Source organism: Rhinopithecus roxellana, chromosome 1 (genome assembly GCF_007565055.1).
Source record: "Rhinopithecus roxellana isolate Shanxi Qingling chromosome 1, ASM756505v1, whole genome shotgun sequence".
Classification (NCBI taxonomy): Eukaryota; Metazoa; Chordata; class Mammalia; order Primates; family Cercopithecidae; genus Rhinopithecus; species Rhinopithecus roxellana.
Window position 1 is genome coordinate 177647318 of NC_044549.1, and position 26748 is coordinate 177674065.

At 35.2% G+C, this 26748-nt stretch overlaps 1 protein-coding gene across 15 annotated transcripts in view; it reads left to right on the top strand.

Annotated features, from left to right (window-relative positions):
- The window catches only part of ANKRD28 (ankyrin repeat domain 28), a 192388-nt gene that overhangs the window by 56209 nt on the left and 109431 nt on the right, over positions 1-26748 (top strand). For 5 of the 15 annotated variants that reach the window (XM_030933529.1, XM_030933535.1, XM_030933549.1 and 2 more), the window contains one exon: positions 10720-10803. In XM_030933529.1, coding sequence (XP_030789389.1) covers positions 10720-10803 — 84 coding nt within the window. Of the gene's footprint in view, positions 1-7836; positions 9624-10719; positions 10804-26748 lie in introns of those variants that run through there. The other 10 variants (XM_030933577.1, XM_030933559.1, XM_030933545.1 and 7 more) reach the window with 7 other exon arrangements.

Genomic DNA, 26748 nt, shown 5'->3' on the forward strand with positions numbered 1-26748 from the left:
CCCTTCAGCTTTTAAAGTGCGGTAACTTCATACTACATTTACTCTGGTGTCACCACATTGTAAAAACCAGAATGAATTGCACATAGTCTTTCCTCAGTCTTTTTTAAAGAAGGGCAAAATTCAGCCTGTTTAAAATAAAAATTTTACACTCAACTGATTTTAATATGAGGGCTAAATTGTCTTTGATACAGCTGCTGAACAATAATTAACTTTGCAAATAATAATGTAGTTAGATTTCAGAGAATGTGTTTATCCTTGGCCTGATAAAACATAAGTCATATCTCAGAGATACTACTCATCACATATCTTAGCTAAAAATTTTACTAATCAGATTGACTAGGATATTTTAAAAAATGATGAGTCCTTTTCCTTAATTTCTGACTGCTTCTCAAGGTAATCAAAATTATGAAGAAAATAACCTAACTTTTAAAAAACATTACTTAAATGCAGTACTATATACTTGCTAACAGAGTAGTTTTACTCCCTTTCTTCCTTAGTTTTGGCATATTAGGTGTATTCTAGAAAACTAACCTGTATTCGTTTGGCCTGTTGAATTTTTTACTTATATTCTTTTGGAAGCAAGTAATTCTCTTAAGGCTGAAATCTAAAAATAGTCATCTAAATATTGATTTAAACCTTAAGTTCATATGTGTAACTCTTGAATCTACACTTACTCAGAAAAGTCAATGAAACTCTGTTTTCATAAGTACGTGGTATTTAAGTACATGTGTGTTGGGAGGAGGAAAGAGAGCAAAATCAGCATTCTTCTAGTCCCCCATTATAGTGTTAAAATGTTACTTCTGGCCTGGCGCGGTGGCTCAAGCCTGTAATCCCAGCACTTTGGGAGGCCGAGACGGGGGGATCACAAGGTCAGGAGATTGAGACCATCCTGGCTAACACGGTGAAACCCAGGAAATCGAGACCATCCTGGCTAACACGGTGAAACCCCGTCTCTACTAAAAAATACCAAAAACTAGCTGGGCGAGGTGGCAGGCGCCTGTAGTCCCAGCTACTCGGGAGGCTGAGGCAGGAGAATGGTGTGAACCCGGGAGGTGGAGCTTGCAGTGAGCTGAGATCTGGCCACTGCACTCCAGCCTGGGTGACAGAGCGAGACTCCGTCTCAAAAAAAAAAAAAAAAAAAGTTACTTCTCTGCCTATCTCTAAAAACCTTCCTTTCTTTGAGACACCTACCATTTGGCTAGGTGATCCTTCTATTTCTTGTTGCTATCATCTGTCAAATCTCATTCCCCAGTTCTACATCTGGATCATGTTTGTCTGTTATCTAGGTCATTTCATTTCTTTGTAGATGACATTTTGAATATACTTAACTATTTAACAACCTCCACACCAGCAGTCATCTGTACTTGGCTGTAACCACCTCCACTTGGCTGTAACCACCTCCACTTGGCTGTAACCACCTCCACTTGGCTCTAACCACTGCAATGACCACATCCTACAATTTGTCTCATCTGCTGTAATTACCTTTGCTTCTGTATGTTTGTTCTTATCTGTCCTAGACACCATGAGCCAGGAGCCATTGCTTTTAACTATTTGACACTCACTCATACTCATTTTTAACAACTATATATTATAAATGATAGTTTAAAATCTTCAGCCATTTTCTGAAAAATGTGAGTTTTTATATGGAATGTTCTAACTAACAGACCATTGATTTCTTTGAGAAAACGCCCTTCCTATAAATTAAAGGAGGAGCAAAATAATGAGGTTTATGGAGAGTTTTATTAAAATATCCCCTTTTTTTTAGAGAATGGACAGTTAGGTATCTGTATATGTCAATTACAATTAATAACTTCATATGCTACACTTTTTCCTGTGATGGATTTGGTGGCAGGTATAGTCTATATCTCGGCCTTCAGTGTATACTGTCTTTTACTATCTTTTGTGTCCTTATCTTGTACTGGTTAGATTTTTACATGTATGACGTAATACCCTATTTAAGTTGCATAAGGAGTTTGAAGGTGATATATGATACGATACCTTATAATTCCTTGGCATGGTATATGTAGTAGAGATGTGATTGTTTAATATTTGTTGAATCAGTGCTATGGTCTTTTTGGTGAGTGTTTTAAAAAGGTATTCTTGCCAAAAGATTTTTAGATAATTTCAGTGTACTGGACTGAGTAGAATTGAGCCAGATCTCACTATTCTTTATGAATTTTTTAATATTCACCTAGTTGTAGGCAACATTTCATTTCGAAGTCATGCGGGTAGATGCTAAGATATGGGCTCTGTATTAAGTTTAAAACAGACTTTGACAGCATGAAACGGACCTTGGATATTGATGTAACAAGTCACATTCTTCATTGTATAAATTTGGAAACTAAAAAAGTCCCAAATTGCTTAAACTCCAATAAGCAGTGGTTGCTTAAGTCCAAAACCTGGGAGGTTTGTGGTTATCATCTTCTCCATCACGCTTATATCCAGTCTGTTAACATGTCTTATAAATCCTATTTCTAAAATATATTTCTTTCTTTTTTTTAAGTCTCACTCTGTCACCAGGCTGGAGTGCAGTGGTGTAATTTCAGCTCATTATAGCCTCCGCCTCCCAGGTTCAAGTGATTCTCCTGCCTCAGCCTCCTGAGTAGCTGGGATTACAGGCACACGCCACCACGCCTGGCTAATTTTTGTATTTTAATAGAGATGGGGTTTCACCATGTTGGTCAGGCTGGTCTCAAACTCCCGACCTCGTGATCTGCCCACCTTGGCCTCCCAAAGTGCTGGGATTACAGGCATGAACCACTGTGCCCAGCCTCTAAAGTATATTTCTATCTCTCCATCTATATGGTCTTGTCCTAATTCAGATCACCCACTCTACTGGATTACTGCAGTAGTCTCCTAACTAGTCCTTTGGCTTCCATTCTTCTACCCCTTTAATCCACTCTTCATATCAAACCCACATAATGTTTTTAAAGCAAAAGCAAATCATGACTTCCTTAATAAAAATTTTAATGAGTTCTCAATTAATAAAAAATACAAACTTTATAACTTGGTTTACAAGGCCTCTCTATCACATGACCATACCCACTTCTCCAACTGCATATGATATTGTCCCTCATGATTGCTTGCCCAGCCACATGGGCCACCCGTTAGTTCCTTGTCTTTCAGACATTTTTTTAATTCGAGAATTTATCACAGTTGGAATCATATGGTATTTATTTGTGTGCATGGTTCATTAGAACAAGGATTGGCTAGTCATAATTTTGTTTTCTCAGCTTGGCACAAAGACTGACACATAGTAGATGAATACATACTAGGTGAATGGATGGGGCAGATGAGTGATTGGCTGACTAAATGTTTCCGAGCCTCTGTTTCCCATTTAGAGATCTGATAACAGTACCCACCAAAATGGTGGCTGAAGATCATTGAGAATATTTGTGGTAACTGTTTCCATCTCTTTCTCTCTCCTCTGATTGTCCTTAGCTTATCCAGGAAAATATGAATTATTTTCCAGCAGATTTCTGGTTATTGTTTCTAGTACAATATGTTACAGCTCAAGTTTCTAACTCATTTATTGAAGATTTAAGCAGCTACATTGTACTGGAGTATGGATGTTGGAAGTACAGGGCTGGAAGGATATATGCCCACTCGTAGGTAATTAAAGGAAGAGTAAGATTATCATTTATAGTTAGGCTCGGCTCCAAGTACCAGAGATACAAAATTACAGTTTCTTAAACAAGGCAAGACTTTTTATTTCTGTCTAACATAAAAGTCAGAAACTAAACAGTCCAGGGCTTGTATGGCAGTTGTGTTTGGCAAAGTCCTCAAAGACCCAGCTCCCTTCTAGCGTTGTAGTTTCACTGCCCTAGACTATGGTCCTTGTTTGGTTTAAGATAGTGGCCAATCATCTTTGTTCCAGGAAGCAAGTTGAATATGCTAGTTGGTCTTTAAGAGAGTTTTCTGGAAGGCACACAACACCTCTACTTAAAATTTTGGGCAGACTTTTTCATGTGGCTCCTAGCTACAAGAGAGCTGAGAAATGTGGTCTTTATTGTGTGAGACTCTGTACTTACCTAAAGCTGGAATGGAAGCCTGGAGGAATGGACACAAAATACAGATATTTTCAGAAAACACATGTAATATTAATATGTGCTAACAATTTGCAGTGTACAGTACTACTAATATTGGAAGGGTTAACAATTTATTACTTATTACCAGTGTAACGTACCAGTGGGATCAAACCACTTGAGATCGTCGAATGATACTGGTTATTAGCCATTTCGGCATTATGACTGTGTAAAAATTAAGTAAGTGGCCTGGATCGTAAATATATTACCTGCAGAGAGTTAAATCTGATCTATTATGAGGATTTTGAGTTGTGTTTTAAATATTTAGTGACTTTCTTGCAGTGGCTCTAATAATCATATAGATAATTGCATAGATTCTGGCCTGTATAGCCTAGAAAGCAGCTATTCCTTGATTTCTCCCCCCTCACCCTGTACCTCATTTTCTTTTAACTCTATTGATAAGACTTTTTTTTCCTAAAGTATATGGATAGATGAGGCATAGCTCAAGAAGACTGGTGAGGATTCTTGATCTGCCAGAAATGTTTTCTGAAACATTGTTTGAACCCACTTCCAGACCAGGTTGTTACTTGGCACAGAGTAGTCAGTTAATATACCCTGGTATTCTATTCTGTGATAATGTGGAGTTCACAGATGTGTAAGATAAAAGGTGAGGTTTAGGTTGGATCTTGATGCAGAAAGGAAAAATCATTTGTGTCAAAAAAAAAATTCTGGCCGTAACAATTAGGAATCCAAAAATTATCTTCCAGTGATTTAATGTTTTTATAATCAGTAAAAAGGTTTAAGCCAGCTTTACCATTATGTGATTTCATTAATAGTAGGAGTAAGCTCTTGATAGGATACATTTTAGTATAAAGAATAGAAGGATTATAAAGCTGTCAGAGTTGAACTTGTTAGCCTATTAAAAACTTAATTTAAGGCCTAAAAAATAAGTACCAAAGAAAAAAACCACATCCCCTTGATATTTCTCTAAGTGGAAAAAAATGTTGCCCTTAGTTTGCACAATCTTTTATCAGTCATTTTTTTTTATCAGAAGTACTTCTCTGTTTCTAATTTCTTAAATATTCCCTTGTCTCCTTTTCCTTTAAGATGTGAGTTCCTTGAGGATAGGAGCCTGTCTTATTCAATAGAAGAAGACACAAAACTGCTGCTAATTTAAATAATTTAAAAACTGACATATTTCTCTTTGTATTTTTTATCTGCTTTTAATTTTATAATATACCGTGGGCTAGTACTTTCTATCCTTTTTCCCAAAAGAATTTTATAGTCCCTAAACTGTAAAATCTAGTGAATGTAGAAGAATGGAAGAACCTGGTAGTCTTTCTCGCCTAAGTTTACTGTTCCCTCTCCCCAGTTAACACTTAGTATGTGCTTGTCTAGTTACTAGAGTCTCAAACGACCTTTCAGCAGACTCGAGACCACTGAAATGTTTGGGGACTTAGCAACTGAATGGGATCTCCAGACTTTAGTCTGAATTTACCTCACTTGTGCTGGGTCAAGGGGAGGAGGAGTTTAATAGCCTTTGATCCACTCACTGGCTTCACAAGAGATATCATTCAGCTGTCCCAGATATCCATAACAATAAGGTTATCTTGTTTAGATTTCACAACACTATGAAGTAAATTCTGTTAATGTCGTTTAATAGATGTTAAAATGAACACAGAGAGGTTACTAAATGAGTAGCCCAGGATCCCAGAATTAGGTTAGCGGGAAGCCTGGATTAGAACTTCAGGCAATTTGACTACAAAATAGCCTACATTCTCAAGCACTGTACTATTATACTATTTCTCCTAGATAAAAATCTCTGCAGGTTATTATTTTTCTTATGTAAGTGTCAAGAAATTTAGGCTCAGGGAATTTAAGTAGTTTGCCCAAGGACACAGCTAGGAAATGATGGAATCAGAATTGAACTTCAGGTGGACTGACTCCACCTTAGTTTTAACCATCACCCCATACCTTTATGTTGTATCCCATCAACTTCTGAAATTTTAATTGTTCACTTATTAGAGATATGAAACTCACTTTGTTGCACCTTAATGCCTCCTATATTTTCTGGTTAAAATATATGTATACCAACACACCCCCACTATTCTTGTTTATAAATCTCCCACCCTTCCAGAGTCTTGTGACGTTAGAATTCATTTCAATGGAATTATTTATAGGTGGAAGGAAACAATATGTGTGTAATACAGTCCCTACCTTCAAGGAGTTTGCTTTCTGGTTGGAAAAGACCTAAGTATGGAGGTTGACGTAGAACAAGAAACAGGATGTACCTGCTTAAGTCTAAGTAGGTGAACTTAGGTACTAGATACTTTGGAACAAGTTAAGATTTTTAAGATAAAAAGAGATTTTGCTTTGGGGGCCTGGGAACCCTGAAGATGAAATATAGGATATTATTACTATAGTTGTTTCGCTTTCAGGTATTTCAAATATTAAGGTATTTTTGATTCAGCTATGTGGAGATGGATAACATAATTTATGTTTAATATTTACATACCTTTAATTTGGCTTAAAAGTATTTTATATATTTTAAAATATATTGAATTGTTAGCATGTTTTAATTGGTACAAATGTTAGTTATTGCTTCTTTCATAGATTGATATATTTTATAGCTTTCAATGGTTCTTGTTTTAATTTCTGATATTCTTATATTATCTGTATCATGCTGGGTTTTTTATGGTTATAAGACTTGCCTTGAAGTACTCATTTGGAAATAACTTGTTTTAGAATATAGCAATAAATAGTATATTCCTTTGTTACCTAAACTTTTCACAACCTTTGTACGTTACCTGTTTGTTAAGATCACTTTTATAAGCTAGTATTATAGGTTGCAAAGTTCTGGAGATGAGTGGTGAGAGTGTGTCTGTACATGTGTGTACTCAGTGATAGCATAGCAGAATAGATTAGAAAGAGTATGTGTTTGAAATTATACACAACTTTATTAATTTACACAACTTTGGGTAAAATACATCATTTCTGAGTCTGTTTTTCCCTCTATATTGGGACTATAGCAAGGTTATTGTATTAAATGAGAATGTGCAGCACATAGCATATCACAGATGTTCAAAAGTATGTTTATTAATAAAAATACTAGTTAATATGAAAAACACAGATTGAAAGGGGACCATGGTATTTTCTTTGTAAGTTTTCTCTTGAGAAATATCCCCCATGTTGGGTAAACAGAGAAAGAAGAAAAAAAAAAAAAAAAAAAAAAACTGAAATGATTGGTTTTGACGTTTGTGACTTTGGGAAATTTATAGGGAGGGAGATTATTTGCATTACCCTGTACCCTTTTGACATAGGTGATTCAGGACGAAGGCCTTTTTTTTTTCTTAATGTACCTCTTTAACAGATTTTTAAGGCTTTATTCCCTATCTAAATAGGAAGGTAGGATTATTTTATTTCTTCATTGAAAAATCAAATGATTTATATCATTTTAGAGTTAGGATTTCTGCATTATGAAATGTTTGCTTTTCCCTTTAAAATATGAATCAATGATTGATTAAATTCACCAATTTAGAAATTCTTAGATAATCTTAAATTTCATTTGTTTAAACTTTGCATTCTAGAAAATAAAATACATCTGGCAGATTAAAACTGATCTTGGTAAAAATATGAATAAAACTATTTCATGGTTTTTATAATCTCATAAAGTATTTCTCCATCTTTAAACTTTGATGAGTCCATTGCAGGCATATTCTTACTGCAACTGTCATTATAGGGTTAAACATTTGCTTTATTGTAACACACGAAAGCAGTTAAGCCGTTTGGAATTGTTTACTTGCTAAAACCACTGTTAGTCAGCAGAGGCAGTACACCAGATTTCCTTGTGGCTTTTAGTGGAAAATGTTAAAAGCGCACTCATTTTTCAGTTATAGAATTTTTTAGTTTGATCTGGATTAGTCACAGAACTGGCATGAACCTTCTAATTGTGAAGGCTGTCCAAATGCACTATTTTTTTCTCCTGCTAGAGGAAGTTACATCCCGAGCAGTAGCTCAGATCTCTGGTAAGTGTTAACATGTGAGCATTACTAGGCATTTCATCCTGCGGGTCTGCAGTCTTCTTTGCTCTTCAGACTGTTGCTCCGTTGGAATGCTTCTGTGGGACCGATACTGAGGTTCTATAGATATTTTTTAAGGACCTACTCATTTGGGGATGTCAGTGGTGTTTTGCAAGATCATCTGAGGAACAGGAAAGCATTTGAAATCTGAAAAGGATAACTGTAGCGGTTTTCACAGTGGAAGGAAACTATATTGGCAAAGAGGCAGATGATTGAATAAAGTAGTTGGCTCAAAGAAGATGCACAGTCTGCTGTTTTTTCCTCTGAATGAAGACTGTTTAATGGAAGCTGTATTCATGTGGAGATCAAAGGAAACACTGGAATGATAAACTACTATGTTTTTTTTTCCTCTCTCTTTTTTTTTTAAGAAAACAAAAAGCCTGCAGCAGTAATTGGAGCTCAAATGCCTTCTAATTCCTTCACAGCCTGCTTGTTCTATTAGGATTCTCCACTAACACCATTTCTGCCTGGTGCCTGTGCCCTTTTGCTGGAGCAGCCACAGACAACTGCCTGATGGAGAAAGAATGAATGCTCTGCCTTGCTTATGCTATCGATGGGAATAAAGCTAACTGTGTTTCTTCTATTATATGGGAAATCTGGATTAATCAAGCTGTATTCTAGTACCAAGAGTCGTATTGTCTCTTGTGGTCTGACTCATCACATGTAAATGTACTGCAGCTTTGCTATTAATGCAGAGTGGTTTTGTTTTTTCTTTTTTTCGCCCCTTTCCCAAACACTGAAAGAATTGTTAACCTCTGAGCTTCATTTTCAGGATTTGTGCTGAGCTCTAGATCTTTTTTTCTGTGAATAGTATCTGCATTAAACCAGTGATGAAGAAATGAAGACAAATTAGAAGTGGAAACAGAATAGTGAGATTTTATTTTTTATTTTCAATTATAAGCAAAACAGCTACTGGTAACTATATGACCTTGCAGGAAACAGTGGGTATTGCTGTGATCATCGCTGTCATAGCAGTTGTTTCTCATTTCATTCTATATTGTGTGGTGTTGTGTCACCAAAAACAATGATTGTTTTGTGGAAGTAAATTTCAGAGCTAGAGCAATAAGACTCTTTTGGTAGAGGAAAAATATTTTTAAATGAGCTTGGACTCAGTTTTAGTTATTGATATGTTGGTGTGAAATTTCTTCTTAAGTATTGCAGTAACCCAACAGAAATAATAGAATTTTGTTATATTTAGGAAGTTACAAATTATGTAGTCATAATTTTAAACTTGTTTTTCCAGTAGTACTTACTAACTTAAAAAAAAAAAAACTAGCTGTGCTGTTCAGAGAATGTTTGTAAGTGTTGTATAGAAGAGGAGGAAAAACTACTTGTGCTCTTCCAACTGTGACTTTTATCACATAGCTTGGAATTTAGTGTTTTAAAAGATCGAATGAGTCGAGTGTGTATTGTTGTTTTGGAGGAGGTAGAAGATGAGTCTCCTGCATTCATTTCTAAATTGCCACAGGAAAATAAACCCCTACATTCTCCACCTTCTGGAAATGTATTGGTAAGATATGTAAGTTTATATGTTTACTATATTCTACTGAACTAGTAGTATAAATCTTGTTTTTTAAGAATAGATGTAGATTTGCAATAGTTTCTTTACAAACCCAAATTAAAGCAATACATGTGTAAATATGATGCAGTAATATTTTTGTATAAAATGCACATTTCATTTTTACTTTTTTGAATGCTGAGATAACATTTCAGTCTTTACTATGTCTTAATCTCTTAAAAAGACTGTTTAAAAATAATTTGAGAATTAGTAGTCATGGCAACTACGTTTCTGTTTTCATTTTGTGGTTTCAGAAACTGATGTAACAAGAATCAGGAACTCTGCATATTTTAGGAAAGGTTGACTATCCCTAGCAATACCAAAGCATGGCCTTTTCTGTAATGAATTTTATGTATTTACATGCAAGACTTTGTATGAGATTCAGTCTTCATCTTTAACCTTGGTTTTAGTGCTACTATCAGCCGGCTCCTTGACTAGTATAGTAGACCTTATCAAATGAGTCTGTGTCGTTAAGAGATCATTATACTTAGTTATGCATGTGTTTGTCTTTTCAAGTTATTTAAGTATCCATTATTTTTGGTCTTTGATTAGTGGCTATTTTCATCAACTGCCAGGTTTGCTTTCTTGGGATTTGTATCTTTGTACCTGTAGTGCTAATCCATGTAAGATAATTTGATGCCCCAAACAGACCTTTTCAAAAGAGCCTTCCTTCGTGGGCTGGAAATTGCTTAACAAGTTCTGTCCCACAAGTAGGTGTTGAGATCACACATTTGTATTTGGAAGAGTCTTTCTGTTTGTCATATACAGAAACAAAGGCTTCTACTTATAAGAAATAAAATAAAATCTGATTGTGTTTATTATACTACCTAAATTGGGTCAAACTGAATTAATTTTTTTTTTTTTTTAATTAGCCCTTTTTTTTCCAAGTAGGAATCCTGTACTTTGACATGATTTGGTTTTATGAAACTTCTGGCTAATGTCAAAAGTGATTATTGCTACAGGGAAGAAAACTTGTAGATTCAGAAACTATGTATAAATATCCTTAGTCACCCCATATGGATGATTCTAATGTTTTTATTACTCTCTTATATTTTAGCCATCACTGGTGCAAGCTATATTTAACGGAGATCCCGATGAAGTTCGAGCACTAATATTTAAGAAAGAAGATGTTAACTTTCAGGTAAAACAGTTAATTCACTGATGCCAGCCTTTAAAACTACTTATTAAAATTATTTCCTAGAATTGTGATTTTTGTTTATAAGACATAATATAACTCTGTAACAGTTGTTTTAAATGAGGGCAGGAAGGTATTGAGGCAAAAGGGAAAACATTGGACATATACTCAGGGCAGTAATAGCCAGTAGGGGTCTTTTGTTCTCCCAGCTTTTTCTTTGAAATTTTTCAAACACAGGAAAGTTTAAAAAAACACTTTGACTACCCATATACCTTTCACTTATGTTTGGCATTGATAACATTTTGCCATATTTGCTTTATTTATTGATATACATCTTTTACATGTATATGTAGTAAGTTGCAGAAATCATGATACTTCACCATTAAATACTTAACTGTGCATTTCAAATGAGGATTCTTTTAAGTGTATATCTAAATATAAGATCAGATTTGCTTTTTGTAAATAATCGTGGTGAGTGTTTTATAATGATGGTTGATTAATTTATATCAGATTAGGTTTTCAGTAAAGTCATTGTTCGAAAAGTTTTCAGACTTAAAGATACAGTAGTATGTTCACTGTTGACATGATGGACAGTTTTAGAAAGAGTGGATATATGGATAATTTTCTCTCTATGTTTTTTCAGTGGCCAGTATTTAGTTTACTAAATTGTGGCTGAAAGTACCTTATGTACTCTAACAAAATTACATCCACTAATGTATATATTTTTACCAGAAACAAATGTACCCCTGAGTTATGGAGGGGGTGAAAAGTCATATGATTCACAAAGTCGCTGTGGCAACACCAAAACAGACGACCTAGAAATGATTGTGGTTTTAAGAAAGCACTCGTTGCAAGCTCATTTTTAACTCTCATCTTTCCTCCTTTTTTTTTTTCTTAATACAATACTGCTGTGACCACTTAAGTAGATACAAAAAGGTTTTAGCTTATTTTTAAAATAATGGATTATCTAAATAGATTTGAGGCATTGGCTAAAACTGTTTAACATTTTAACATTGGGTAATGAACAGAATGCTGTCATTATGTATTTTTTAAAGCATTTTCTAAGTGAATTGACTTCAAGTTTATGTTTAGTTGGAAACATTCACCTAATTCAGGATGTATGTATGTATTTATGTATGTATGTATGTATGTATGTATGTATGTATTTAGAGACAATCTGGCTCTGTTGCCCAGCTGGAGTGCAGTGGCATGATAGCTCACTGCAACCTCTGCCTCCCGGGTTCAAGCGATTCTCCTGCCTCAGCCTCCTGAGTAGCTGGGACTACAGGCACCTGCCACCACGCCCAACTAATTTTGTGTTTTTAGTAGAGACAGAGTTTCATTCACCATGTTGGCCAGGCTGGTCTCAAACTCCTGATCTCAGGTGATGCGCCCGCCTTGGCCTCCCAAAGTGGGATTATAGGTGTGAGGCACTGCGCCTGGCCATGGTTTGTTTTAAATGGAGTGTCTGGTCACTTTACCCAGGGTATACTGAAGAGTGTGCATTTCTAAGAAAATAGCTTAAGGGGTATATAGATGCATGAAAAGGTGGAAAACCTGTTTTCTGTTCCATTTAACTCCTAAGATTTTCTTGTTGTTTTGGTTTTATTTTTAATAGTACTGACAAATACTACCTTGATTAGAAAGTTTGAACTGTAATTCCATTTACCAGGGCTAATTTCTCCATCATAACAAAGTTTATTACAGCTAACATTACTTTTATGTTATATTTAATTAATTTATCCTAAATTAAAAAAATATTCAGAGTCGTTGAGAGCATCAGCTCATTCATCAGTAGTCCTTTCTTGAGAGTAACTCTGACATTGTCTTCAGTGATACAGAGGTTTTTGACAACAACTTTTATGATTGCCTTTAGGCCTTTTCTCTCATGACCCTTTCTTAGTAGTTGAGAGTGTTGCCTTAAAGTCAAGATTTATTAACTTTCTGGCCATTATTTGAATTTAAGATGGTAAATATCTTATGATTTTGTTTGATAAGGAATCATATGGAGTTTTAAAAGGCAGTGGGTGTTAAATGCCCTGACTTTTAATTGGTAATAAAATATTTTTAAGCTTTATGTCAGTGTGACTGTGGTGTTTTTCCAAAGTAAATTTATTTAAATAAGTATTTGGAGAATAACATTGGACTTTTTGAAACTGAAGTTTCTCTTAAGTTTTTTGAAGTTGTTTTTATACATTTTTAGAATGGATATAAGTTCAGATTTATTTTTCTACCATTAAATAGTCATTGTATAATTTTAGATTAGTTTCTTTTGTCACACCCTGAAATTTTGAATTTTGTAGACCACTAAACAGCACCTTTCTTAGTAACACACCAAATAGATTTTTCTTTTTATTTTAGTGGGTTTTAAAAAAAATTTGTGGGTACATAGATGTCTATATTTGTGGGGTTCATGGGATGTTTTGGTACAGGCATGTAATGTGAAATAATCATATCATGAAGAATGAGGTATTCATCCCCTCAAGCATTTATCCTTTGATTTACAAACATTCCAATTACATTATTTAAGTTATTTTAAAATATACAATTAAGTTATTATTGACTCTAGTCACCCTATTGTGCTATCAAATAGTAGGTCTTACTCATTCTGTTTTTTTGTACCCATTAACCATCCCCACCTCCCACTCAACCCCCCACTACTCTTCCCAGCCTCTGGTAACTATCCTTCTGCTATGTCCATTAGTTCAATTGATTTGATGTTCAGATCCCACAAATAAGTGAGAACATGTGATGTTTGTTTTTCTGTGCCTGCCTTATTTCGGTTAACATAATGATCTCCAATTCTATCCATGTTGTTGCAAATGACTGGGTCTCTTTTTTTATGGCTGAGGAGTACTCCATTGTGTGTGTATGTACCACATTTTCATTAACCATTCATCTGTTAATGGACACTTAGGTTGCCTCCAAATGTTAGCTATTGTAAACAGTGCTGCAACAGGAGTGCAGATATCTCTTTGACATTCTGATGTCCTTTATTTTGGATATATACGCAGCAGTGGGATTGCTGGATCATATGGTAGCTCTGTGTTTCGTTTTTTGGGGGACCTCTAAACCGTTCTCCACGGTGGTGGTACATTCCCACAAATGGTGTACAAGGGTTCCCTTTTCTTCACATCCTCACCAGCATTTGTTACTGCCTGACTCTTGGATAAAAGCCATTTTAACTGGGACAAGATGATATCTCTTTGAGTTTTACATTTCTCTGATGATAGTGATGTTGAGAACCTTTTCGCCATTTGTGTGTCTTCTTTTGAGAAATGTCTATTCAGATCTTTTGCCCATTTTTTATCAGATTATTGGTTTTTTTCCTGTAGAGTTGTTTGAGCTTCTTATATTCTGGTTATGAATCCCTTGTCAGAGGGGTAGTTTGCAAATGTTTTCTCCCATTCTGTGGGTTGTCTCTTCACTTTGTTGATTACTTCCTTTGCTGTGCAGAAGGTTTTTAACTTGATGTGATCCCATTTGTCCATTTTTGCTTTGGTTGCCTGTGTCTGTGGGCTATTGCTCAAGAAATCTTTGCCCAGACTAATGTCCTGGAGATTTTCCCCAGTGTTTTCTTGTATTAGATTCAGTTTGAAGTGTTTAATGCATTTTGATTTGATTTTTGTGTATGACAAGAGATACGGGTCTAGTTTCATGATTTTGCATGTGATTATTCAGTTTCCCAGCACCATTTATTAAAGAGACTATCTTTTCCCAGTGTATGTTATTGGCACCTTTGTCAAAAATGAGTTCGCTGTAGGTGTTTGGATTTGGTTTTGGGTTCTCTATTCTGTTCTATTGGTACATGTGTCTGTTTTTATGACAGTACTATGCTGTTTTGGTTATGATAGCTCTGTAGCATAATTTGAAGTTAGATAATGGGAATCCACCAGTTTTGTTCTTTTCGCTTGGAATAGCTTTGGCTATTCTGGGTCTTTTGTGGTTCCATATAAATTTTAGTATTTTTTCTATTCCTGTGAAGAATGTCATTGGTATTTTGATTGGGATTGCATTGAATCTGTAGATCGCTTTGGGTAATGTGGACATTTTAACAGTATTGATTCATCCAGTCCATGAACATGGACTATTTTTCCATTTTTTGGTATCCTCTTCAATTTTCTTCATTCGTGTTTTATTGTTTCCATTATAGAGATCTTTTACTTCTTTGGTTGATTCCAAAGTATTTAATTTTATGTGTGGCTGTTGTAAGCAGGTTTACTTTTTAACTTCTTTTTCACATTGTTCATTGTTGGCATATAGAAATGCTAGTGATGTTTGTACATTGATTTTGTATTCTGGAACTTTACTGAATTTATCAGTTCTAGTTTTCTTGTGGAATGTTTAGGTTTTTCCAAATATAAGATTATATCACCAACAAACAGGTATAATTTGACTTCTTCCTTCCCAATTTGTATGCCCTTTATGTCTTTCTCTTGTCTGATTGCTCTAGATAGGACTTCCAGTACTATGTTGAATAACAGTGGTGACAGTGGGCATCGTTGTTGTGTTGCAGGTCTTAGAGGAAAGACTTTCAGTTTTTCCCTATTCAGTATCATACTAGCTGTGGGTCTGTCATATGTGGCTTTTATTATGTTGAGGCATGTTCCTTCCATATCCAGTTTTTTGAAGGTTTTTATCATGAAGGGATGTTGAATTTTTTAATCAAATGTTTTTTCTGCATCAATTGAAATGATCATATGGTTATTCTTTTTTTTTTTTGATATGATATGTCATGTTAATTGATTGTGTGTTTTGAACCATCCTTGCATCCCAGAGATACATTCCACTTGGTCATATGAACGATCTTTCTAATACATTGTTGAATTCAGTTTGCTGGTATTTTGTTGAGGATTTTTGCGTCAATATTCATCAGAGATATTGGCCTGTAGTTTTCTTTTTTTGATGTGTCTTTGTCTGGTTTTGGTATCAGGGTAATACTGGCCTTGAATGAATTTGGAATTATTCCCTCCTCTATTTTTTAGAGTATTTTGAGAAGGATTGGTATTATTTTCTTTTTTAAATGTTTGGTAGAATTTAGCAGTAAAGCCATTGTGTCCTGGCCTTTTCTTTACTAGAAGACTTTTTATTACAGCTTTGATCTCATTATTTGTTATTGGTCTGTTCTGGTTTTGGATTTCCTCTTGTTTCAGTCTTGGTAGGTTGTGTGTGTCTAGGAATTTGTCCATTTCTTCTACATTTTCCAGTTTATCAGCATATATAGTTGTTGCTTACAGTAACCACTAACAAGCCTTTGGAATTCTGCAAATAAGTCGTAATGTTTACTTTTTCATTTCTGATTTTATTCGGATCTTCTCTTTTTATCTTAGTCTGGCTAAAGGTTTGTCAATTTTATTTTTTTAAGTCAACTTTTTGTTTCCCTAATAGATTTTTAACAAAACTTTAATTTAAAAAAATTATACATTCATATTATTTGGTATGACATGAAGTCTTCTGTGGTAGAAGTCATGTAACATAGTTTCACTAGCAAATACTAGAGTTTTATATTTGGCGGCTTTTGGCCACAGATACTTTTGACTACCTGAATAAATAGAGGTGTTTTGCTAACAATTTAATCTAGAGCATGGTAATTTGGGGTTGTTTAAAACAGCAATGTCAGAGCTCTGGGTGAGCTTCTCTGTGAAACTCTTGGCTTTCTTATAATAAAGAGATGACTGCTGCATCAAAGTGGAAAAGGGACTCTTCTGTACATTTTTTCTTTTTCTTTTTTTTTTAAAAAAGGAGAAAACATCTCTTCCAGAGTCCCCACAAAATTCCTTCCTAAAGTTCCATTGGTTACAAGACTGCTCTAAACTAATTCACCAGCAGAGCAGTTGAAAGACGTAGATTTTCATATCTTCTTAGCCTTATTGGCTGTACAAGTTGAGTGAATCCTGTTAACTTCAACCCTCACTTTTCTTTTTTTTGTAAATGTGTAGGGTTACATTAATGATCTTCACAGTCTTTCCCCACTCCAAATTCAGGATACTCTAAAAATTCTAAATGACTTTAGTGACCTCCTGCTTTTGCCCAGAAGCTTTCATTTGTGTTTCTAGAATTTTGTGACCGAAATAATAAATGCCTTTCCCTAAGATTTACTAGAACTTAATGCCATGTAGTGGAACCCAAATAAGTTAATCTGAAATATTAATGATACCACATTTTAGAGGAAAACTTGGATTCTTCTTTATAAGAAAATTATTTTCTATAAATACAATTTTTTTATTAAGAGTGTTAAAATTGGTGTTAATTGTAGAACTTTACTTTTGAGACAGACATAGGCATAAGCCATTTTATACTACTCAATTTAACTTGTACAACAGTTTTGTAAAATTGACAGGTTAACGTTTCTACTAAAATTTACAAAAATTAACCTTCTGCAGAATCAGTATAGCAGGATGGGAATTTGAACCCATGTCCAACTTAATAGTAACTGGAGAAATAAAGCATATTGTTGAGAGAGAAAGACACATCAATTGTATCTCAATAAAAATGTTTAAAAAATAGGCTGAGGCACTAGCTGAGACCTTTCAGACCAAAGTTACTTCATTTCAGTATGAAATTTAGGACATAATTTATCATATTTTTTGCCATACCATATAACTATCAATATCTGTGTAAGTATAAATAATCATCAGCATATTTCTGAGTATGCAAGTATTGATACTTGAGCTTTATAGAAAATGCCAATATTTACCTTCCACCAATTCGTATAAACATATGCACTAAAATTGCTTTAAACACTGAACCTAGAGGAAAGGTAGTCTGTGAAGTTAATAATATATTTAATAACATAATAAATTTAAAATTTTTTGCTTGTCCATTGAAGTAGAATTTTTGTTAACTTGATGAAAAGATCCCATTTATTACCAATGAACAGGATTAATAATAACCCAAATGCCCTCTAAGAGGGAACTAGTTCTGCTAGTTAAATAAATTATGCTATGAAATACAGTTATAAAGAATGAGGAAAGTCTCTATAGACTAATATGGACTGACTCCTAAAATACATTGGGAATGAAAAAGGAAAATCAGAACTCATGTATAGCATGCTTACTAAAAATAAATACCTGAGTAGAATACAAATTTCTGTATTTTGAACCTCCAAAAACTACTGGTTCCAGTGGATAATACCTTCTTTGTTTCAGGACCACCATAGTGATCATTTAGTCATAGTGACATAGGACATATACTCGGTTATGGATCTTGGGAGAAACCTCAACATTAATGAAGAAAATTTACAAATTTGAAACTGGAATCTAGAGGCACTGGCTACACAGAGCTGGAGGGAGGTGTCATTTCTCTCCTGGGAGAAAGCTGAGTTGGTTCTCTCTCATGCCTGCCCCCACCTTCACTCCATGTTCCATACAAGCCAGCTGAAAGCTGGGTAGATACACCTGAGATGGGGATGGAGGGTTGTGAGCTCCAACACTAGTTACTGTGAATAGCTATAAGAAAAGACCATGTACATACCTATGGTTTTAGGACAGAGGGTGCTTTTTTTTTTTCCTCTTGTGTAAATGTCTAGTGGTGGAATGGTTGAATATGCATGCTTAATTTTTTAAGAAACCGACCAACTGTTTACCAAACTGTTTGTATTATTTTACGTTCTCACCAGCAGGATATGAGAATCCTAAATTTTCCACATTCTCACAAATATTTGGTATAATCAGTCTTTTAAAATCTTAAACATTTTAGTAATAGTAATATCTCAATTTGGTCTAAATTTGTATTTCTATAATGATGAATGATGTTGAGCATCTTTTCATGATCTTGTCAGTCCGTATATCTTTAGTGAAATGTCTTTTCAAATGTTCTTGCAAGTTTTTTAATTGGATTGTTTTCTTACTCTTGAGTTTTCAGAGTTCTTTTATGTGTTCTGGAAACAAGTCCTCGATCTTCGGCTGTGTTTTCGTTCTCTTAAGAGTGTTTTTGAAAAGCTCAAGTTTTATTTTGATGACATCCACATTTATCAGTTTATTATATTATGGATCTTGGTTTTGCTGTTGTATCTTTAAAAAAAAGAAAAAACCTGTCCTATTGTCATTTTGTTTTGCTCATATCTTCCAGAAGTTTTATAGTTTTAAGTTTCACATTTGTCAACAAATTCACTGAAAAGGATTTTCTTTCAAAAAGGAAAGAGGCTTTATGCCAGCTAACAGTTTGTACACCAGGAAAATGCAGCCTTCTATACAAAACAAAGGTGTGTTCTGAGAGAACCAAGAGAAAGTTTGTCTTTGATGGCAAAAGTTTTCGCCCAGGTTCCCACTCTGATCTGCTTGTGCAAATGAGGGATACAAACTCAGTTAGTTCTGATTGTTTGAAACTTGTTGAGTTCTGATGGTTCGGCGCAGATCACAGTCTGTTGATTGATCTATTGATTGATTCAGGTATCATACACAGGAACAAACAACTATGAAAGTCCCAAAGTTTAGTATGACATTTTCCCCTGAGCACTCAGTATGTGTGTAACCTCTAATTACCAAATGGTTGCTTGACTTTGTTTGAAATTTAGTTCCACTTAGCCACTCAGGATTCATCTTGAAGGATTGGCTCTTTCAGAGTTTGCACATTTAAATGTGCTGTCTATTTTGACTTAATATTTGTGTATGATGCAAAGTATATGACAAAGTTTATTAATTTCTCTCACCATTATTTTGTAATTTCATTATAAATGTCTTTTGTCAGATTTATCTGTATTTTATAATTTTTTATCCTAATGTAAATGGCGTTTTATTTAATTTTAAAATAGCCTAATTATTCTCCATTACTGAAACAAGTTTCTCCTGAGTACTCTACTCCATGCTGCAGGAATTACTAGTGTTCCCTAACTGGCTAGTTGGAACAGAACACTCTGTTCTCTGCGATCCGTCGTTCTCATTGGAGGTGATATCACTCCTAATTAAGAGAAAATAGATTCTTTGTGGGTATGTATGTATATGAAAAATCTTACATATTCCAATGATTTGTGGCCCTCTAAAAGGCCAAGGTGCATAACTTAGAAATACAGTGGTATTGAAATTTCATGGGAAACGATTAGGAAAGACTGTCAGAAAAGGGTAGTAAGGAAAAAAGGTTGAAAAACACTGCTGTTTCTTTCACCAGCTTCAGGTAGTATTCTTACACTCCTTTCCCACTCAATGCTCAGTTGAGTACTCAAAGGGAGATTCTGCAGATCTTAGGGAGTCTCTCCATGTACTACTTTCTCCTCTGTTGCTCTGTCCTGAGAATTCCAGCCCCTTTGTTCGCTCCAGACTGTCTCCTAAACTCACAGGGAATTAAAAACAGCAACAACAACAACAAAATTTTGTATGCAGCAGTAAGAATTTTATTGATTGAAGCAACTGACATTCCACTGAATGTTTTCAGACTTAGACATTACATATTTTGTGGAATGGTAATTTTCTTTTGTATTCCAGCAGTGTTTTTGGAATAGAAACTGTAAACATTAGCCTACCAAACAATTGGATTTGCATTTGATGATTAAAATTGTCCAGTCGTAGATGGCATCACCTCTACTTTTTATTATTAATATTAGTTTTAATTGACAAATGATAATTGTGTATATTTGTAGAGTACAATGTAATATTTTGGTATATTATACAATGTGGGATGATTAAATCAAGCTAATATATCCATCACCTCACTTATTGTTTGTGATTTTTTTTTTTCCTTCACCTTTTTGTTCCATCCAGGCCTGCCCACAATGAGGGCAGATCTTCCCCACTGAGTCCACTGACTCACATGCCAGTCTTCTCCAGAAACATCCTCATGGATTTCTACAGAAATAATGCCATACCAGCTATCTAAGTATCCTTTAATTCAGTCAAATGGACACCTAAAATTAATCATGACAGGTCCTTTATCTCTTTTAATCAGGTTGTTTTCTTTTGAGTTGAGTTTATTATATACTTTGAATATAAATTCTTTCTCAAATATATGGTTCGCTAATATATATATGTGATTTTTTTTTTTCTGTGCAAAAGTTTTTTCATTTAATGCAGTCCGATTTGCCAGTTTTTGTTTTTGTTGCTTGTGCTTTCAAGTCATATCTAAAAAAATGTTGCCCAGACCATTGTTGTGGTGCTTCCCCCCCTTGTTTGTAGTTTTATAATTTCAGGTCTTATATTTAAGTCTTTAATGTATTTTTAGCTGATGTTTGTATATGGTATGAGATAAGGATGCAGTTTCATTCTTCTGCATGTGGATATCCAGTTTTCCTAACATCTTTTATTGAAGAGGCTATTCTTTCTACATTGTGTGTTCTTGGCACCTTTGTCAAAGATCAAGTGACCATAAATGAGTGGATTTATTTCTGGGCTTTCTATCCTGTTCCACTGGTCACTCTGTCTGTTTTTATGCCAATACTGTGCTGTCTTTATTATAGTAGCTTTATAATACATTTTGAAACCAGTGGTGTGATGCCTCCAGCTTTGTTCTTTTCGCTGGTTATTGTTTTTCGCCATTCGTGGTCTTTTATTGTTTCATATGAATTTAAGGGTTGTTTTTTTCTATTTTCTGTGAAAAATTACATTGGAATTTTGATAAGGATTGCATAGAATTTGTGTATTGCTTTGGGTAATATGGACATTTTAACAATACTAATTTTTTAGTTCATGAACACAGTATATCTTCTCATTTATTTGTGTTCAATTTTTTTCATTAATGTTTTATAGTTTTTAGTATACAGATCTTTTACCTGTTTGGTTAAATTTTCACCTAAATATTTTACTTTTTTTTGTTGTTGTTGTTGCTATTATAAATAGGATTGTTTTCTTAATTTCCTTTTTAGATAGTTTGTTGTTAGTATATACAAAGGCTACTGATTGTTTTTGATGTTGATTTTGTATCTTGCGACTTAATTCATTTGTCAGTTTCAGTAGTTTTTTGGTGTGTCTTTAGGGATTTCTCTGTGTAAGATCATGTCTGCAAATACAATTTTATTTCCTTCTTTCTTATTAGGATGCCTTTTACTTCTTTCTCTTGCCTAATTGTTCTGGCTAGGACTTGCAGCACTATAGTGGATAGGAGTGGTGAGGGTGGGCAGCATTCTTGTCCCTCATCTTAGAAGAAAGCTTTCAACTTTGTACTGTCAAGTGTGATGTTAGCTGTGGGCCTGCCATTTTTGGCCTTTACAGGACCTGTTATTGATGTGTAATTTTAGTGTTTTACTATGCTATAAAAAGCAAGTAAGCCTTAAAAGTATCTGATTACTGCTAAATTTGTAGAATGGAATACGTTCAGTACTTAGAATAGGATGCTGTCTGTTTTTATATATTATTATAGAGCAATGTCTAGATTACAACATGAATTAATAACCAGATTCTAAAATACCTGCAGGGAATTTGTCCTGGGGCAAGAACTGTGCCTTCCATATTGTAGATAGTCAGCACTGGAAAGGGATCTTAAAGATTAAGTAGTTAAATCAACTCTGTTACAGATGAGGCAAAACTAAGGCCCTTGGAATTAATTGATTTGGTCGCTTCCATTTGGTCACTTTCCAAGATCTCTAAGATACTTAAGAACCCAGTTTTCCTTATGTCAATTTTAGTTTTTTGTCCATATTGTCTCCCCTGGCGTGTCACCTCTCAATTCTATCTAGTGGCTTAGCATTAGTGATTTCTTACCTTTTCTCTTCTAGCTATAAGCATATAAGCTCTTTAGTAAATACTTGCTTGTTTAATTTGATAAAACTTGGTATGTTGGTTTATTCACTTGACTAGTAATATGTGCCAGTTACTATGCTGGGTCCTGTGAAGGCAAGTCCAATCATGCATAATTTCTTCTCCCTGCTTTTTAATGTTATTTCCTTATATCAGATTATCAGTTGTACCTGAATTCTCTTCCTCTTCCTTTGCCTCATCTTAAGCTTATGTTTGTTCTTCAGGCTGCAGTTTATGGTAGGCAGACTTTTAAGATGGTCCCGTGTATGATTTCTGGTATTGTAAGCATGATAGGGTATTGTATTAGTTTGTTCTCCCGCTGCTATGAAGAAATACCCGAGACTGGGTAATTTATTTAAAAAGAGGCTTAATTGACTCACAGTTCTGCTTGGCTGCAGGGGCCTCAGGAAACTTAAAGTCATGGCAATCATGGCAGAAGGCACCTCTTCACAGGGTGGCAGGAGAGAGAATGATTGCCAGCAGGGCAAATGCCACATACTTATAAAACCATCAGATCTCCTGAGACTCACTCATTATCATGAGAATAGCATGGAGGAAACTGCCCCCCATGATTCAGTTACCTCCACGTAGTCCCATCCTTGACATGTAGGGATTATTACAATTTAAGATGAGATTTGGGCGGGGACACAGAGCCAAAGCATATCAGGTCTCATTGCTGATTAGTTTATGTCATCTGGCAGAGCATAAAGCTGACTCTAGGTAAGTGAGATTATCTAGATGGGTCTGCCCTAATCACATGAACTCTAAATCTGGGTTTAGAGTTAAGAACAAAGGGAGTAGGAGATTAGAAATATGAGAGGGATTTGATGTGAAGGATATTCTCTGTTACTGACTTTGAAGATGGAGGGAGCCATATGGTAAGAACTCAGACATTCTCTGCTACTGGAGGGTGACCTCTGGCTGACAACTGGGAAAGGAAAATGGAGGTCTTACAAGGACAAAGAACTGACTATTGCCTGAATGAGCCAAAAAACAGATTTTTTTTTTTTCCTTTTAGTCAGACCTCCAGGTGAGAACATAGCCCATCAACAACTTGATTTCAACTTTGTGTAACCCTCAGCAGAGAACCCAGTCACACCATGCCTGAATTACTGCCCTTAAAACTGTGAACTAAAAGATGATTTGTTTTAAGCCTGTTGGACTTTTAGTAATTTGTTATGCAGCAATAGAAAATTAATATCATACCTAAGTATATTTTGCTGGAACTCCTTTCCTGGTCTCCCAGCTGGTATTACATCAGCCTAATAGGTGTCCATAGCAGTCTGAACTTCTCCCTTGTAACAGTCATCATATTAATTGACTTGTTTCATGTTCAGTGGCTCTAACTCTGGAGATAGGAGTCTTGTTTGACTTATTCCCTGTTTTTATACTCAGAGTATGATAAATAGTAGCTATTTAATAAGTGTTAGAAGCGAATGAATATAAAGAAGACATAGCCCCTGACTTTAGCAAGTTTATAATCTAAAGATATTTGATTATATTATGTATGGGTATTGAGAGGGGTAGGGCGGAGAGGGTGTGTGTGTGTGTGTGTGTGTGTGTGTTTATAGTTTGGTTTTGGTGATGGGAGTAGTCAGCTGTCCAGGTTGCCCCTCTGAAGTCAGTGCTCTGATAGACCATAAACAGAAAACTGCAAATGATAACAAACTTATTATTTCGTAAGAGAATACTGCCATTCTCCATATTTCGGGTACACATGTGTTTTGTTTCACCCTTTCTGTTTCAAGTTTATTGAAAGAAGCCTGTTTAGCTTAATTGTACTTGGGCAGCTGACACTTGACTAGCTCAAAAATAATAAACTCATCATTTAGAACACATGTGTCTCTGTATATGAGAAATAACAGTTACAAATACTGTAGGTCAAAGTTTCATCATTGGTTTGGAAGATAAATATGTACAGTGAGGGTATGGGGTTTTATTTACACAGAAACTAGATTACTTCCTCCCTGCCCCACCCCAAGATTGCATTGTACAGATCTCTGGTAATAAAATTTCTACTTTTATTCCTGATTCCATGTGGAACCAAATTGGTGCTTAGGGAAGGGACATGGGTATATAAAGGATAAGTAGTTTTTTCAGTTTTAGGTGACTTTTTTTCATTTTGAACATTAGTTCAGGAGAACAAAACTTCCTAAACCAACAAGAGAAACTACTGTTCTTAGGCTGGAAATATTTCAGAGCCTTTCTTCTGTCAGTTCTTGGATATATTTTACTTCTTATTTCAGATGTGTTTTAATTGATATGTTGGAAGAATGGGTACACTTTCATAACCAACTCTTTCCTCCTCCTTTTAACCTTTTTAAAATTAGGAAATATAATAAACTTATGTAAAACAAATGTACAATTTAATGAATATGTAAATGTAACCACGACCCAGATTAGAAAACAACATCGTTAGCACCTCAGAAGTGCTCTTGTTGGTGACCACTTTATGATCAAAACTTTCCACCCCACCCCTCAGTGTAACCAGTAAATTTCTTTAATAGTCTCTTTTGGTTTTCTTTATAATTTTGCCACCTGCTTACTCTTCCCTAAGCAATACAATTTAGTTTGCATATTTTGAATCAAATAGATCATACAGTATATATTCTTTGAGTCTGTGTTCTTTTGTGCACCGCTGTTTTAAAAATTTACCTGATTCCACTGAATGCATCCAACACAGTTTATCTATTCTGCTATTGATGTATAATTGAATTGTTTCACATTTTGTTTCTATTTTGAATGATGCAACTATTTGTAAATATGTCTTCTGATACACATAAGCATGCATTTCTATAATATAAATACTTGGCTATACATATATTCAGCTTTACTTGATAATGTGATATTATTAAACAACTTAAACTTCCATGAGCACTGTGTGAGAATTCTTATTGGTCCACATCTTTGGACCACATTCTTGGTTTTTGAAGTATGTAATGTATGATGTGGTAAAGTGTTTATTTGGACATGGTCCAGTTTCCTAGCATATAGCTTCTAAAAAACCCTTGGAATGTCTGGAGTGATAAGTGTCTATTTTATGGTTATGAGGCCCCTCAGCTTCAAGATGAGGGTTTGTCACCTGAAAGACCAACGCATGATTAGAGGGCTTTAACTTTTCAAACCCCCCATCCTCCAATCTCTGGAGAAAGAAGAGGGGCTGCATGTTGAGTTGGCTACCAGTAGCCATTTGTTTAATCAATCATGCTTATGTAATGAATCCTCTATAAAAGCCCAAAAGGATGGGGTTCAGGGATTTTCCAGTAGCTGAACATGTGGCAGTTCTGGAGGGTGGTGCACCCAGAGAGGGAATGGAAGTTGCACATCCTTCCATGGAAGATGCATGTCTTATACGTCTCTTTCATCTGGCTGTTCGTCTGTACCCTTTTTTGTGTTATTAATAAATCAGTAAATATAAATAAAGTGTTCCCAGAGTTATTCGAGGTCCTCTAGCAAACTAATCAAACCTGAGAAGGAGATAGTGGGCACCTCAGTTTATAGCCAGTTGGTGAGAAGTATAGGTGAAAACCTACTAATAGGGACTGGCATCTGAAGTAAGGGGCAGTCTTTCGGGACTGAGCACTCTCTTTGAGATCTGATGCTGTCTTCAGGTAGATAGTGTCAGGATTGAATGGAATTAGAGTACACCCAGCTGGTGTCCTCCGGGGAATTGCTTTGTTGCATGAGGAAACAGCCTCCACATATCAAATACTGGTTTTGTATAGAGTGATGTGAGTTGAAGGGAAAAAACTGATTTTTCCTCCTACATAGTTGTATGTTGTTATTTTAGCATGCTTTTTTATGAGTTTCAGGCACATTTTATATGTTAATTAGACATACATATACCCAGTCTCTTTTATGAAGTACCTGTTAAATCTCCTGGGCCAGGCACGGTGGCTCACGCCTGTAATCCCAACGCTTTGGGAGGCCAAGGTGTGTGGGTCATTTGAGGTCAGGAGTTCAAGACCAGCCTGGTCAACATCGTGAAACACCATCTCTACTAAAAATACAAAAATTAGCCAGACGTGGTGGGCACCTGTAGTCCCAGCTAGTCGGGAGGCTGAGGCAGGAGAATTGCTTGAACCCTGGAGGTAGAGGTTACAGTGAGCTGAGATTGTGCCACTGCACTCCAGCCTAGGTGACAGAGTGAGACTTTGAAAAATAAATAAATACATACATAAATAAATCTCCTGCCTATTTTTGAGTTGTCTCTTACCTAATTTGCAGCAAGTCTTTTTATATTCTGGATATGAGCCCTTTTTGACCTGCATGTGTTGCAGATATCTTC